Below are 16,545 nucleotides of genomic sequence, written 5' to 3'. Positions count from 1 at the left end.
GTACTGGTCTCTTCAAACTATTTTTGGCAGCAAACTGCACCGTTAGTACTATTTATTTAGGGTCTTTCTGCCATCATCACTGTACCAAAGTACATTGCCTACTTAAAACTTTTCTTTCAAATGTATTTGTAAAGAGGAAACTTTCTACAGTCAGCCGTACACATAGCTGAGATTAGTTTGCTTCAATAGTGAACCACAAAAAGTTGTATATTCTTTCCTCATTTGAATATTAAGAATTTTAAAACCATTTTGAAATTTTTCATTTACTTGCCTTTTCGCTGTTTACTTATAGCACAGACTGTACAGCCCTCCTTTAATAAAGTTAGCTCATGGGATAGCTATTGATGTTATACAATAAATGAAGAAATAGTCCATCTGAGCTGGATCTACTAAGCCAGATAAAAGATAAACTTCATAATTAAAATCAATTGCTGCACTGTTTTTAATTAAGGAATTCATATTTTCCATCAGAGGACAAAATTTTGAGTGCCTTAAAACAGTACTTTATTTATAAAATGCATTTTTTAAAAGAGAAAAAAGGGCATTTTGTGCTAATTTTAATGAAGAGCAAGTTAGCCAGATATATTTTTTGTAAATATCTTAAGGCCTGATTCAATAAAAACAAAAAATAAAAGATACATCTTTCTTTTGCATTGTGGAAACCCACGCAGACCTTGGAATGCCTTTATGTGACCTTCGGCACTGGCCTGCGGAAGCCAGCTTTTTAGGGCTTTCTTTTTAATTCAATCAGGCCTTCACTCCTCATTTGTGCAACAATGGCTGTTTGTGGCCTACTAGAAAACTCTAACAAGTGCATTTTCAAAGAGCTGTGTAAGGCTTTAACAGCAAAAATCTTAAGGCTTCAATGACAGTCATTGGTGAAACTCCCCACGCCTCACTTTGAAAATTTCCCCCTCAAAATTCTTGCTTAGGTACACAGGGACAAGCAGTTGCCAACGACAACACTCTAAAAAGAATACCCAGCTAGCTATTTTATTTCACCCCCCTATCCTGGCAACTCTCCCGTGGTGGGTGTTTTAATGATGAAGCATCATCTATTCCCCAAGACACAAACCTTACCGTGTAATTGCGTGTGACAATGACATCAGTGCCATCTTTCAAATAGTGCGTTTCTGTGAAGCTATCAGCTAAGAGGCCTCTGAAAAAACAAAACAAAACAAAACAAAATGACACATCTGTCATATTAAGATCAAATAATCATGACTTTTGTTCTTCCATGGTTCCATTTGAGATAGAATAAGAAGTTTAAAATTAACAAGCCTGGAAACAGAAAGCCTCATAATAGGTCACCGTGACTAGAGCATGAACTAGTGCAGAACTGTGCACGAGATTAGGAAAAAAATGTGACGGGTAATCACTCGAAACAGCAAAGAAACCTAGTAGGTTAGTAGGCTGGAACATAAAAAGTTCCTCCATTAATAATAAAAAGTCTTTGTTGTGATTGATATTTACTACAAGCTGCTAGATGTCCTTTCTTCCAAATGAAGATTAAAAATAAGCATAGCTCAATATTGAACCCCTCATGTCATTTTTAGTATCTTTCCAATCAAACTGGAAATCTAGACGTTTGGAATATTTTAAAAGTAATTCAGTCATGGTAAAATTGCTGAAAAAATGACACACAGTGGAAAAAAGGTAATGTGTCCCACATTCTATCCATCACTTTGCTGTCTAATGCACTGTGTACATCAGCCACTGGCTAGCCACTGCTGCCACATTTACATGCTCACAAAAATGTAAAACATTGGTTTTGAAAAATACCATGGATTTATTGGCCTGGTGTATTTGGGTAACAGGGAGGTGGGAGAAATGAGGTCACTGGAATATCATCAGTGGGATTTTCAAGAATGCTCAGCTCTAGTGTAATTCTGCTCCCTGAGAAGTCAATGGTACTCTCATTGGATTCAACCGGAGCAGAGTCAGGCCAATGACGAGTTCTTCTGAAAATTTTACCCCACAACTTCAAGGAGCACAAACCTTCAAACTTCAAATATTTCAAGCAGGTAGGGGAAGAGGATTATATGTTTGTATCTCCTGGGCTCTGTCAGTGCCCATTTAATTTTTGTTACATTCCAGAACGTAACAACTGAAGCATCTTGTGATTATACAGCAACTGACAGTATTAAGCTTAGCATCACTGACCATTGCTACTCTAGTGCCAGGGCAATATCAGCTGTCTTTGAAATTCAGAGACACCTACTTTCTAACACTATTCAGCTCCTGCCATCAGAGATTCCCTAAGGATAAGGTTTTATCTTTAAGATTAAAAATTGTAATAATAAGTAATAAACACATCCCAACATTGTCATTATTTTTTCATGGTGCAAGCAGCTCTGTTCTATGGAAGGGGTATATTTTATGCCATAATAAAGTGACTTACTCATCAAGGCATCACTGTGCCTTCTAGCCAAAGTATTAGAGGGCTCTCCTCCTGTGATGGTAGGATAATTGATTATTTTAGACAAAAGCAACATGATCTCCTGGCACTAAGGTTAGTTTACATGAGAGTAAAATAAACAAACTTGTTCGATTGATAGAAAGGGTTTGAGAGAATCCAGGAGGAGATGAAAGAATTCCTCCTAATAAACTGGATTACCACACACAGCAGTCAATAACTTGCAAGGATACATCAAAAGGAGAACATGTTCACAATGGGATTCTTTTTTCCCCACAGCAACTTATCAGAAGTACCTAAGCAACATAAGGGTACAAGCCTCATTTATTTTTATTGAATCTTGAGCTTTTAAGTCATTTTGGCACTTTTGAAAAATCTACCGTTACTGAATATGATGTCTGTGAGGTGGGCCTCCATTTGTTAGAGACTCAGACAACACCTTTATAATTTACCCAAGTAAACAAAGGGGAACAAGAAATTCACTGCTATGGAAATAAGTTTCTAATGTAAAATAAAAGCTATTTGGGCAGTTCACTTTTCAAGAAAAAAGTATATGAAAAGCAGTTTGGGATGAGGAGAGAGAGATTGGCTCCACTAGACTGGCAGTTGCATTGGACTAGTTTTCAATAAATGAGAGGGATGCTTCACAGAATTAACCTTTTTGTCCCCAGAATATTAAAAAAAAAAATCGGAAGGTTCTACTATGGGTACCCATAAAACTGTTTCTTGAAGAAAGAGTTGTTATTAATAAAAGACTTTCCACTTCTGACTCAAGTTCTCAGGAAGATTTATAATCATGGCACTTAAAGGTTCCTGGACAAAGGAATGTCAGCAAGGAAATGTAAGTGGTCTAAGGTGTTTTGGAAAAGAATTTCCAAACCTTGTAAGTGTTCAATGCTAACTGTACCTTCTTTTAAACCACACCGAGAACAAAGATCTTGGCACAGATTTTTGGAGTCCATAACTGCAGTTTTGTATATAAAGTTGCTCCTTGCGAAAAGCCCAGGGAATAGGGAAGCATTACTTTTGAGTGCAATCTCTGCTCAGGGACTTTATTCCTTCCAGTCAAGGTATTGACTGTTTTTCAATATTTCATCTAGAAAGCATTTCTAACAAGGTCAGAAGGAAGAATATATATTTACATTGGCTCTCAACATAGGTGAAAAAATACCATCTGTGAGTGTTTGAGGTTTTGACAAACATTTTAGTGAAATATAAAAGCTCCAGACAGATGATGATATCAAAACTAAATGTCAATATCATCTGCGCACCTGCAATGGACCAGAGAATTCAGATTACAGAATATATCTTTGGCATAGAGTTTTGAAATGTTCTGCTTTCTTCCAAAAATGTGGTTTTTGTTTGGGAAGTTCATTTGCCCAAACTGGTCCACCTCTTTATATTGCAAAGTATGGACTGAATTGTTCTTGAAATTAATACATATTTTCCAAAATTGGTCATGTTTGCATCTTCGTTAACGCACCTTTTTTTCAGCTTGTACACATGTTAACATCTCTGGTAGACTAATATTTTTATTATTAATTATTATTATTAGTGTTATGGTAGTGCCTAAATGCCCAATCAAGATCAGGGACCCATTGCACTAGAAGGGTTCACTGTACAAACACTTTTTAAAAAACGAAGTCCCTGTTCCAAAAACCTTACAACCTAGATGAGAGTAGAAAATGACAAGTGGAGGAATCAAGCAAATGAGGAGAAAAGGAGGATGAAGTAACACTAAAGAAAGCAGCACAAGCTTTAATCATGGATCTCATCCCAAATTTCAGCATGTGTGGGGTACTTTTCTTTGTATAGTCATATTTTATGTTAAAATCCAGCAAAATTTTTCAGTGGTTCACTGGGTTGCACAAGAGGCAATTTGGGTAGTAGCAAAGCAGCAGATATTATCACCACACCAAGGTATGTCTACACTGCAATTAGACTCCTGCAGCTGGTCAGTGCCAGCTGACTCAGGCTCATGGGGCTCGGGCGAAGGGGCTGTTTAATTGTGGTATTCTTAATGTTCTTAAGACCTCCCACCTTGCAGGATCCTAGAGCCTGAGCTCAAATGTTTACCCTGCAATTAAACAGCCCCTTAGCCCATGCCCCAGAAGCCTGAGTCAACTCACATGGGCCAGCCGCAGGTTTTTTATTGCAGTGTAGACATACCCCAGGCATTTACAGTCTCTGGAATGGCTGCTAATTTAAGAGAAAGTATAGTTAAGGTTGCCAACTTTCTAATTGCACAAACCCGAACACCCTTACCCCCCCGTCCCTGCCCCACCCCTTTCCCAAGGCCTCGCCCCGCACTCATTCCATCCCCCCTCCCTCTGTTGCTCGCTCTCCCCCACCGTCACTCACTTGCTCATTTTCATCAGGCTGGGGCAGGGAGTTGGGTGCAGGAGAGGGTGAGGGCTCTGGCTGAGGGTGCAGGCTCCGGGGTGGGGCCAGAAACGAGGGATTCAGAGTGCGGGAGGGGGCAGAGGGTTGGGGGCTCTGGGGTGGGGGGGGGTGGATGAGGAGTTTGGGGTGCAGGAGGGGACTCTGAGCTGGGGGTGTGGAGACAAGGGATTCAGAGTATGGGAGGGGGCTCTGGGCTGAGGCAGGGGGTTAGGGTGTGGAGGGGGTACAGACTCTGGGCTGGGGGTACAGGTTCTGGGGTGGGACCAGAAATGAGGAGTTCAGGGTGCAGAAGGGGGCTCAGGGCTGGGGCAGGAGTGTGGGAAGGGGTGCAGGATCCAGGCAAAGCTTACCTTGGGAGGCTCCCAGGAAGCAGCAACATGTCCCTCTGTCTCCTAGGCGGAGGCGTGGCCAGGCAGCTCTGCACAGTAAACATTGCCTCTGTCCACAGGAACCGCCCCTGCAGCTCCCATTGGCTGTGGTTCCTGGCCAATGGGAGCTGTAGAACTGGTGCATGGGGCGGGGGCAGCGCACAGAGCCCCCCTGGTCGTCCCTCTGCCTAGGAGCCAGAGGGATGTTGCTGCTTCCAGGAGCTACGCAGAGCCAGGTAGGGAGCCTGCCAGCCCTGCCAACCAGACTTTTAACGGCCCGGTCAGCATTGCTGCTGGGGAAGCTGCCAGGGTCTCTTTTCGACCGGACATTCCAGTCGAAAACCAGACACCTGGCAACCCTAAGTATCTAGAGTCCCTTACTGCCAATGTTTCTGAAAGCATCATCATAAAGACCAGCTGTTTTATTAATTAGTGTTATCATATATATATAGCAACACTGGTCAGCATTGTGTTGTACAGACATGTAAGGACAAAGAGTAAAATCCTGTTCCCATTGAAATTTATGAGAGTTTTGCCACTGACTGCAATGGGGCCAGGATTTCACCCAAGATGCCTGCACCAGAGGGTTTACTATTTAAACAGACAAAATACTGACATTGGACAGGGTAAAAGATGTAACACAGAGGCAAAGTGACTGAACAGTACTCTTGGCATGTGCCCTGTTATTCTCAAGGGTTTCACAATAATGTAGTGATCTAATGAGATGAGAGATGGATACAGGGGAGGTGACTCAGTGCTGGAGTGCTAGACTGAAGAAGGGAATTTTAAGGAAGAGACTGGAGAGGAAAGCTCATTTCCTTGGGTACTGGAGGAGGGAGACTGTTGATGTTGATATCATCATTACGAAGATCAAAAACTGAGAATAATAACAATGGGAACGATGACTAGGGTGAACTCCACCCCCGAGAGAGGGCTCAGGAAAGGCTATATGGGTTTTAATGCCAGAAAGGACCATTGTGATCACATGTGGAAAATCCACACCTTTGAGCAACGTAGTTTTACTGACCTAACCCTTGCTGTAGACAATGCTACATCAGTGGGAGTGATTCTCCCTTTGACATAGCTACTGCCTCTTGTGGAGGTGGTGTATCTATGCTGATGGGAGAAGTTCTCCCATTGGCATAGGTAGCATCTTTACTAAGTGCTACAGTGGCACTGTAAGTATAGATAAGCCCTTAGTCTGACCTCTTACATAACACAGGCCATGGACTTCCTTGAATTAATTCCTGCTTCGAATCCAATAGCTGTGGTTGATGTAGAGTATTTCTTCTAGAAAAAATATCCCATCTTGATTTAATAATTTCCAGTGACGGAAAATCCACCACAACCCTTCACATGTTGTTCCAATGGTTAACTACCTTCACTGTCAAAAAAGTGTCTTTTATTTCTAGACTGAATTTGTCTAGCTTCAACTTCCAGACACTGGATCTTATTCACTGGCATCATTGGTTTCATTTCTCTTGTGTCTTTCCTGGAAAGTTCCAGCTCCTGAATTAAGAAAGTTTACCAAGCAAAACAAACTCCCAAAGGTGCTACTATCAATCCTTGGCAGGCTTCTTTCTTCAGAGCCTTTTGGCTCAGTAGCCTGATACTAGTCTGTTGAGAAAGTCGATTGAACTGTAAGGCTGAATAGTCTAAGAGTGGTAAAGGGTCAGCAAAAATCCTGTGGCAATAGAAGTCCACCAGCAGACTTTCCCAAAGGAAGATAATCAGGTGAAATGATCTGCTCCTAATGCAGCAGCTGAAGATCTGCACATTTCCTGTACAGGTCATAGGCCTGCTCAGGACGATTCTACTTTTAAATGTGTGAGAGGGTGCAGCGGGGTGGTCACCCCGTTTCAGCCCTGAAGGAGTTAAAAGCAGCCCTGGAGAGAGCTGCAGCTGGGGAAAAGGGGTTAAAAGCAGCCAAGCTAGGCTGATTGGGGAAGCAGCCACAGCTGTGGCCAGCTTAATTAGGGCCCAGCTAGCCCTTATAAGAGGGCTGGGGGCCAGGAGCTGGGGAAGTCTCACTCCAGCCTGGGAGCGGGAAGGGCTAGCTGCCTGGGAGCAAGGTACCTGAAGTGGAGCAGTGCTGGGGAAGGGCAAAGGGAGCTGGAGAGCTCCAGCCTGGTAAACCTGCAGGCCTTGGTAAAGGCCCAGAAAGGTACTGGGACTGCAGAGGGACAACCTGGGAATAGGCAGAGGCAGCTGGTCCTAACCCCTTGCCTGTGATGAGTGGCAATTACAGACTGCAGTCTGCTCCAGTGAGTGGGGGCTAGATGACAGGCAGTAGCCACTGAGGCAATGTGGGTTTAGAGGGGTGGGGGTTCCCCAGGGAGGGGAGATCTGGAGTGTGGGGGTACTGCTGGGGCAGAACCCCAGGGTAAAGGGCACCAGGGTCTGGGAGGGACAGTGGGCCAGGAGCAGGCGAGATGCTGGTCTGCAGAGGGTGCGCTGAAGGCTAGAGAGCTTATTCCAGAGACAACCAGCAGGAGGTGCTGCACCAGTGAGTCGTTGCCTCGCTTCAGAGGGTTTCAGTAATAATATTAGTCATTAAAAAAGCTTTTTGAGTAGTTCTGAGTCTAGTTACTAAAGCTGGAATTGAAATTTCTCTGCTTAAGACCTCTCCTTTTGCTCTTTTGCCATGTACTGTGGCACATGAATATTAATTTGATAGTAAGACAGACAGATTTTCCTTATGATGTAAAGGATGGCGACTGTATAATGCATGCCCTGTTGTGAAAATTGGGCCTACAAATTTACCTTAATTGCGAGGTCAACTATAAAAAGTAAGTTCATAAAATGGTACAATAAATGTTCGTGGAAAAACATACAAAAGGGAGACAACAAATTAAATTAGTCCAAAATAAAAGGCCCAGTGATATAATTCAAGGACTTTAAGATCATGCCTAGTAAACACACAGTATGAGAAGCAAAATTAAAATTAATGAACCAAAATTAGTGTCAGAAATTAGGTCTATGGGTGAGAAAACAACCGGATGGGCTACTCCACCCATCACTCCCTTTTAGGGTCCTTAAAGAGACATATGGAGAAAAATTGTTTATCAAAGCGAGCTTCCCTATCCTACCACCCACCCCCACTGTCTCCTGGGAACCTGGGTCTTTGTCATCCTGAACCTGAGAGATGTTCTGACCAGACTGGGCCAGAAGGAAGGAGCAAGATGACATTTGCCAACTGTACTGGTTCCTGCTAATACCTGAATACCACCTAGGATGTAAAACTTACCCCTCTCTCGCGCGCACACACACACAAGTGGCCTTGTTCTGCTCCATCTTATTTCTGCTGTTTCCTATCCCTTTCCTTTTTCTACCTCTTTAATAAGAGTCTAGCTTAGCCAGCCAAGACTGCATGTTTTGCAACATTGCTGTGAGCCTGTGTCCAGAAAGGGACAAATAAAGCAATGCCCTAAACAGCCCAATGCTGGTATGAGTTTGCCTGATAAGACCATGTGCTGTGTTTTTTTAGCAATCAGGTTGCAAGTGAAAGTCAAACACCAGAAACAGATGCTGCATTTTCTATCTTTGCTGTTATTTTTCTCTCCCCCTTTTTGTGTTCATTTTGTTTTATGCAGTGTTGTAGCTGTGTTGGTTTGAGGCTATCTCAGAGCTTCTCTCTTACCAACAGAAGTTGGTCCAATAAAAGATATTTCCTCACCCACCTTGTGTCTCTTCATTTTGTTTTGTCTTCTAGGAAATGGGATCAGACTTCAGCAGCAGCAACAATGACAGCTCCTGTCCATCTCTACTTCTGCTCTTTTCCCACAAACAGTGGTTTTCAACCTGTGGTCCACAGACCCTTGGGAGTCTGCAAACTATGTCTAAGGGGTCCACGAAAGGTTGTCGGTAACCATAAAACAATGGTTTTCAACCTGTGGTCCGTGTACCCTCTGGGGTTCTGAAAATTATGCCTAAGATTTCCAAAGGGGTCCGTGCCTCCATTTGAATTTTTTTAGGAGTCCGCAAATGAAAAAAGGTTGAAAACCACTGCCCCAAAAGGATAGTTATTACCATCTTTAATGCCACCTAAAAGACTGTCAACCAAGGTATTTTTTCCTTCTAAAAACTCTCTTCAGCTAAAGGGATGTTGTTAAGCCTTATTTAATAATTTACATTTCAAATGCTTTAACTGTTCTTTTCTGTATTTTTAATAAAAGGTTAAAATGTTTTTTAGTCATGTTTGCACCATGGTACTAAGCAAGCTAAGGTCTCACTACACCAAACCTTGTTTAATGTTGGACAGGGCCTGGGTTACGTTAACACCTTTGGACCATATATTCCATCTAACTTAATACAACAGCCCATAGGGTAGCCAATATTTTTTTGGCAGGCAAAGCTGTTAACCCCTCTTTCAAAACATCTAATGCCTTAAAAGCTGTCTAGTAGAATAAGCATTTAGCATGAGTATCAAGAGACTAAGTCCTGTAAGGGCATTTCTTGAAAGCTTATAAAAAATGTATAACAAGCACTCAAGTTCAGCAATCAGGAAAGGTGTGCTTGAACTTTCCATTATGGCACTAATATTAAACAACAAATCTAACATATATATCCCTTAGGTAATTTAATTGCTTCCCTCAGAAAGAGATATAATTCACTAAATTAATTTACATCTCCCTTTTCTGACTCATAGCAAAGGAGATTAATACAGGAAAGTAAATCAATTTAGATGGCAAGCTACTTAACCTAATTGGATCAATGTAATTCAGAAAGAACATGGATCAAAATAACATTAATACATCATAGTGCAGGAGCTCTGGTTTAGTTCATGCCTACATCTGAAGTTCCAAACACCATCAGTCCACAATGTTCAACGGTGGCAAATGATCAATTTTTTGCACTGCACGAAGAAGTGGAAACAAGGGAAATAGTATCAGGAACCGCATTACTTGCTGGGCATATGAGAGAGAAAGAAAACTAATGGAACACCAGAGCTTCCTGATTAATTCTTTGTAGATGAGAAACATGCTCCTCCTGAGTTAAATTGCTTAGTCAATGACAGTGTCATGAAACAGCTCTTCCTTTTCTGTCTCTCTGAACAAACAAGTGGAAGCTTCTCAGGGCAGGGCAGGACAAGCTTTGCCTGCCCTGAGCTAAGTCAAATATAGTGCAGTTGTAAATTAGTTCTAAACTTACCTATCAGATTTTCCTACAAACTTTCAGGTGTTAGCTACCTCCATTGGTCTAAGGCCCAGAGTACATAATGGACATAATTTAACAAAAAAGTTAATGACCCAGAAACTTGAGCTGTTGATTTTTCAAAAATGCTAATCTTGCATTCAAATACACAAACAGGATCTTTTTTCAATCCACTCACTAACAGATCTGATAGCGCAACACAACTTAGCCTCTTATCTCCAAAACAAGAAAACCACACTGTGTTTCCCCCCAGCAGCAATATATTATTTCCAAAGGTCATAAGGATCCTTCCATAAGTTTGGGAATGTCAAAGAGATATAGAATCAGAGAAGTCAGAGATGGAACAGATCTACTAGATCAAACAGACAAATCTCTCTGCAAACGCAAGATGTTGTACAGCAACTAATTTTTGCCTCACCTAGTTTCAAATGTCACAAGCAATACAGCCTCCACTGCATTGCAGAGGTGACTGTCATGATTTGTTTCCTGATATTCAGCATAGATTTTCCCTGTTTTAATTTCTCCTTGTTATACCCCTTTTACTAGCTTAAATAATTCCTCTCCTTTTTGGTGCATACATCCTTCAAATGGGTGTAGACCGTTACCATGTCCTCTCTGAACCATTACTTAACCAAGTAATACTCCCATGAGGATATGGAAGTGCCAAGAATCTTGCACATTTCACACTCCTGCTACTTGGGCAATGAGTGGCAACAGCAGTGGCAGACAATGGAATAATTCTTGGGGAGGAAGGTACTGGCGGCAGGGACAGAGCAGCAGTGATCTCTTTCTACATCCTTTCGAAGCAAAGAGGGGGAGACTAAGAGACCCTCCCTCTCCCAGCAGCCAGTAGCCCATGGAGTAGAGCAAGCAGGCTGATTTTTTTTGTTGAACAAAACATGGCTTTTGTCTAAAACTAAACTTTAATTTTGGTTCACCTGTCCCCCCCTTTGCAGAGGGGAGCGGGGTGTTGAGCAAAAATTTGGGGGCCCATAAAAATGTTCAGGTTTTCCAAACCAGAAAATGTGGACAAAAGTTTTTTGAAAAACATTCTTTGTTTGAATTTTGTATCAAATACATACCTATAAAGAAACAGTCTTGAAAATTCCTGTGGAAAATTAGCAATTTCCAACCAGCCTTATCCTGGAGGGGTAAGCAGAGACAGAAAGTTCATTCTCTCTCCAGCAGCTGAGGTGGGAGGGGAGAGTTTTAAACAAATAAAAAGACCCACTAGTCAGATACGAAAGGTGGAAATCTCAAGCAATTTCCAGGGAGAGCAGCCTGATAGAAAGACTAGCCACCATCCTCCTTCCCAGCAGCTTGGGTAGCAGTGGAGATGGGCATCACAGATGGACCTTGCTGGTGGGCCTCTTCATAGCTACCTGTGGCTAGTCCTCTAGATAACTGGTCTCTGGTAGATTTTCCAAGCCATCCCTGGTACATTTCTTTACTCTACTTTTGTTCTGTCTCTTTACACCTTTTTTTCCTGACAGTCTTTTAGGCAGTTCTCTGTCAGTGTTCATATCCAAGCCAATCTGTATTAATTTTGAGAATAAGATCTCATAAAACACTATATCAAATGCTTTACTAAAATGCAAATATATTACAATACAGCTTTGACTCCGTCATCCACTATTTGTACTTAACGCTCCACTTCATGGGCCACAGGTTGCTCTTGATCCGTGCTCCAAAAATGTATATATAGCGAAAAGTGTTGAGGATGATGGCACCGATGGATCATGTTCTGGTACCAGTGAAGCTCAATGTTTATGGATTTTCTTGTCAAGCCTCTGGGACTTAAGACATACGAAGTCCTCTTGGGACAATGTGCTGGGCTTGCTGCAAGTCACATCTGATTTCTTCTAAGTGAGTTTTGAGGAAGACTTAGACTCCTGCATATGAGAGTGTTTCCTGGGTTCCTCAGACGATCTTGTCAGAGGGCCTCTGGGGGCAGATTCTCTAGCACCAGTGTCAGACATAGCAGAAGGAGGCTGACACATCGCTGAATCAGGCCGATGTACCGGAGAGTGACTCACAAGCAGTATCCTCGGAGGTGGGCTCAGAGCTCACGATCTTGCAATTTGCAACACTGCTCTACCAAAATCAGCATCGTCCCGGGCTTGCTGAATAAACGCATAATGGGATGTGAACGTGTGGACGGATGACCATGTGGCTGCCTTGCAGATGTCCTGGATAGGCACTTGGGCTAGGAAAGCTGCCGACGAGGCTTGCACTTAGGTTGAATGGGCAGTCATGATCACTGGAGGTGGCATCCTTGACTGACTGTAGCAGCAGTGAATGCAGGCAGCGATCCAAAAAGAAATCATTTGAGTGGATACTGGATGACCTTTCATCATGTCGGCCACCACGACGAACAATTGTGTCGACTTGCGGAATGGCTTGGTCCTTTCAATGTCGAAGGCCACCGCCCTCCTGATGTCTGGGGAATGCAGTCTATGCTCCTCCTCCTCCAACTTATGCAGCTTTGGGAAAAAAAACAGGTAAGTAAATGTCCTGGTCCGTATGAAACTATGAGACCACCTTGGGCAGGAAAGCAGGGTGCAGCCACAGCTGGACCTTGTCTTGGTAGAAGACCATAAAAGGTGGTTACAAGGTAAGAGCCCTAATCTCAGAGACCCGGTGGGAAGATGTTATTGCAACCAAGAATGCAACCTTCCAGGAAAGGAGAAGGAGAGCGCAGGAATCCAGAGGCTTGAAGGGAGGTCCCATGAGCCTTCACAGCACAAGATTCAGGTCCCACGGAGGGATGGGGTCCATGATGTGTGGGTAGAGGCGCTCAAGGCCCTTGAGGAACCTGGCAGTCATGTCCTGGGTGAAAACCGACCTACCCTGGAGCAGCAGATGAAAGGCCAATATAGCAGACAACTGGACCTTGACAGTTGAAAAGGACAGGCCTTGGAGCTTGAGATGCAAAAGGTAGACCAGGATTAACTGCAGCAAGGCCCACTCGGGCCGAATGCCTTTCTCCAAGCTTACCAATTCCATTTGGGCAGGTAGGTTGCTCTGGTGGCAGTCTTTCTGCTGCCCAACAGGACCTCTTGAACAGCGTCCGAGCACTCCTGCTCTGCTGCATTTAGCCATGCAGCAGTCAAGCCATCAGGTGCAGCGCCACCAGATTCGGATGCAGAAGGCTGCCATGGCTCTGGGACAGCAGGTCCGATTGAAGCAGTAGCTGTAATGGAGCAGCCACCGAGAGGTCCAGCAGCGTGCCGAACCAGTGTTGGCGTGGCCAAGCTAGCGCTATGTGGATCATCTTCACCCTGTCCTGCTTGATCTTCAGGAGGACTCTGTGGATCAACAGAACTGAGGGGAAGGCATACATTAGAGACCCCGACCACAGGAGCAGGGAAGAGTCTACCCCCGAAAGGAGCAGAAACCATGGCATTTCCTGTTTTGCCTGAACATGAACAGGTCCACCCAGGGAGTACTCCTCCTCTGGAAGATGATGCTGACCACCTCTGGATGGAGAGGCCACTCATGGTGAGATGAGAATATCCTGCTGAGGCGATCTACCAAAGTTTTCCTGGCCCTGGGTAGGAGTGCAGCTATGAGATGGATGTTGTGTTGTATAAAGAAGTCTCATAGCCTGAGGGCTTCTTGGCAAAGGGCAGATGACCTGGCTCTGCCTTGCTTGTTGATGTAGAATATAGCTGCTGTATTGTCCGTCAGGACATGGATCACCCTGCACTTTAGGTGTGGTAGGAAGGCATGGTTCTAAGCTCCCTGACATTGATGTGCAGGGAACAACTGAGAGGGGACCAACAACCTTGCGTGCTGAGATTGCTCAGGTGGGCTCCCAATCCCAGGTCCAAAGCATCGGAGACCAGGGTAACCGATGGGGGGGGGCACAAATGGAACGTCCTCCAACACTGCTGCAGGATTTTGTCGCCATGCAAGTGACGACAGGACGTGGTCTGGGACCTTGACCACACAGATATTCTGCTCCTTCTGAGTTCAAGGGCAAACGTTTTTGCAGATCCTGCACTTGTCCTTTCTGTGGGACTCCCCCAAACATTTCAAACAGCTCTTGTGGGGTCACTAATGGGCATCAGCCAGCTGCACAATGAGCATTGCTTAAAGCCTGGAGAATGGGGTCTGCCCTGCTCTGAGGCGAAGTCCAGCCTGGACTCTAAACTACTACATTACTACTTAAATATTTAACTTAATGGTTAAACCAAGTACCTATCAACTAAATACAAGGGAGACAGAACAATGGACTGTAAGAACCGCTAACACTCTTGCGATGCAAGACAAGGCACTTTGACCAACCACCATGGGTGGAAAGAAGAAACTGAGGGCATAGATTTGATGGCGCCTAATATACCAACACATAAGCATGGCACTCAAGGGGCACCACAGCTGACCCTAAGGATACTGCTAAGGCCAAAGTCTCCGACGACTATGCACGTGGGCGCGCACACACCTAGAATGGAATTGACATGAGCAAGTACTCAAAGAACAGATCATGTCACACCAACCTAATAGCTTTCTTTGACAGGGTAACAAGCCTTGTGGATGTGGGGGAAGTGATAAAGTTGATAAATCTTGACTTTACTAAGCCTTTTGATACTGTTTCACATGACCATCTCCTAAACAAACTAGAAAATTGTAGCCTAGATGGAGCTACTATCAGGTGGGAGCACAACTGATTGGAAAACCATTCCCAGAGAGTATTTATCGGTGGTTAACAGTCAACCTGGAAGGGCATATTGAGTGGGATCCTGCAGGGATCAGTCCTGGGTTCAGTTTTGTTCAATATCGTTATCAATATTTTAGATAATGCCATAGACCGTATGCTTATAAAGTTTGCAGCTGACACTTAGCTGGGAGGGGTTGCAAGTGCTTTGGAGGACAAGATTAAAATTCAAAATGATCTAGACAAACTGGAGAAATGGCCTAAACCAGTGGTTCTCAAACTTATTTGATCGGGTTCCCCTTCTTTGTGTCTGTAATTGTTTACACCCCTCCACACACTCCAGCTCTGAAGGCAGAGTGGAGAGCAGCAGCTGCTGGCCGGGCATCCTGCTCTGAAGGCAATGCTGTACTAGCAGCAATGCAGAAGTAAGAGTGGCAATGTGAAAAGTGATATTTGTCATCACTTTTCACTGCAGACTGAGCACCCCAATTGCCACCCTTCTGCATTGCTGTTGCCACCCTGGGGCTGACAGTCAGAGCCCTGCCACCCCCAGGCGAGGGACTGGAGGGAGGAAGGAGAGTCTGAGCCTTGTCTGCCTCCAGGTGAAGGATTGAGATGGGGTGGGGGAAGAAGAGCCTGAGCCAGAGTGGCAGGGCTCCAGCTATCAGCCCTGAGGTGGCAGGGCTCTGGCTGTCTCTTTTATTCTCACCTCCTGGGTATGCACAGCCCTTCTGCATGAGCCCCAGCTACCCAGGGCTGACAGCCAGAAGTCTTCAAAAACAAGCAAACAAAACAAACCCACACACACCTCATGCCTCACTTGACACATTCCCGCGCCTCCCTTGTGAGGCCTGTCCCATAGTTTGAGAACCACTGGTCAAAACTAAATGAAACAGGATGAAATTCCATGAGGACAAATGAAAAGTACTCCACTTAGGAAGGAACAATTAATTGCATGCATACAAAATGGGAAATGACTGCCTATGAAGGAGTACTGTGGAAAGGGATCTGGGGGTTATAGCAGATCACAAACTAAGTATGAGTCAACAATGTAACACTGTTGCAAAAAAAGTGAACAGCATTCTGGGATATATTAGCAGAAGTGTTGTAAGCAAGACACTAGAAGTAATTCTTCCACTCTACTCTGAGCTGATAGGGCCTCAGCTGGAGGATTGCGTCTAGCTCTGGGCACCATATTTCAGGAAAGATGTGGACAAATTGGAAAAAGTCCAGAGGAGAACAACAAAAATAATAAAATGTCTAGAAAACATGACCTAGAGAGGGAAGATTGAAAAAACTGGATTTGTTTAGCCTGGAGAAGAGAAGACTGAGGGGAGACATAACAGTATTTTCAAATACATACATGGATTTTACAAGAAGGAAGGTGGAAAACTGTTCTCATTAACCTCTGAAGATAGAACAAGAAGCAATGGGCTTAAATTGCAGCAAGGGAGGTTTAGGTTGGACATTAGAAAAAGCTTTCTGTCAAGGTAGTTAAGCACTGGAACAAATTGCCTAGGGAGGTTGTAGAATCTCCATCATTGGAG

At 43.9% G+C, this 16,545-nt stretch overlaps 1 protein-coding gene across 4 annotated transcripts in view; it reads right to left on the bottom strand.

The window, feature by feature from the left end:
- The window catches only part of ADAM12 (ADAM metallopeptidase domain 12), a 353,132-nt gene that overhangs the window by 120,317 nt on the left and 216,270 nt on the right, over positions 1–16,545 (bottom strand). For all 4 annotated transcript variants that reach the window (XM_073354062.1, XM_073354060.1, XM_073354063.1 and 1 more), the window contains one exon: positions 1,081–1,159. In XM_073354062.1, the coding sequence (XP_073210163.1) occupies positions 1,081–1,159 (79 nt within the window). The remainder of the gene's footprint in view (positions 1–1,080; positions 1,160–16,545) is intronic.

Source organism: Lepidochelys kempii, chromosome 7, assembly GCF_965140265.1.
Source record: "Lepidochelys kempii isolate rLepKem1 chromosome 7, rLepKem1.hap2, whole genome shotgun sequence".
Taxonomy (NCBI): Eukaryota; Metazoa; Chordata; order Testudines; family Cheloniidae; genus Lepidochelys; species Lepidochelys kempii.
This window is presented reverse-complemented; position numbering and strand designations above follow the sequence as displayed.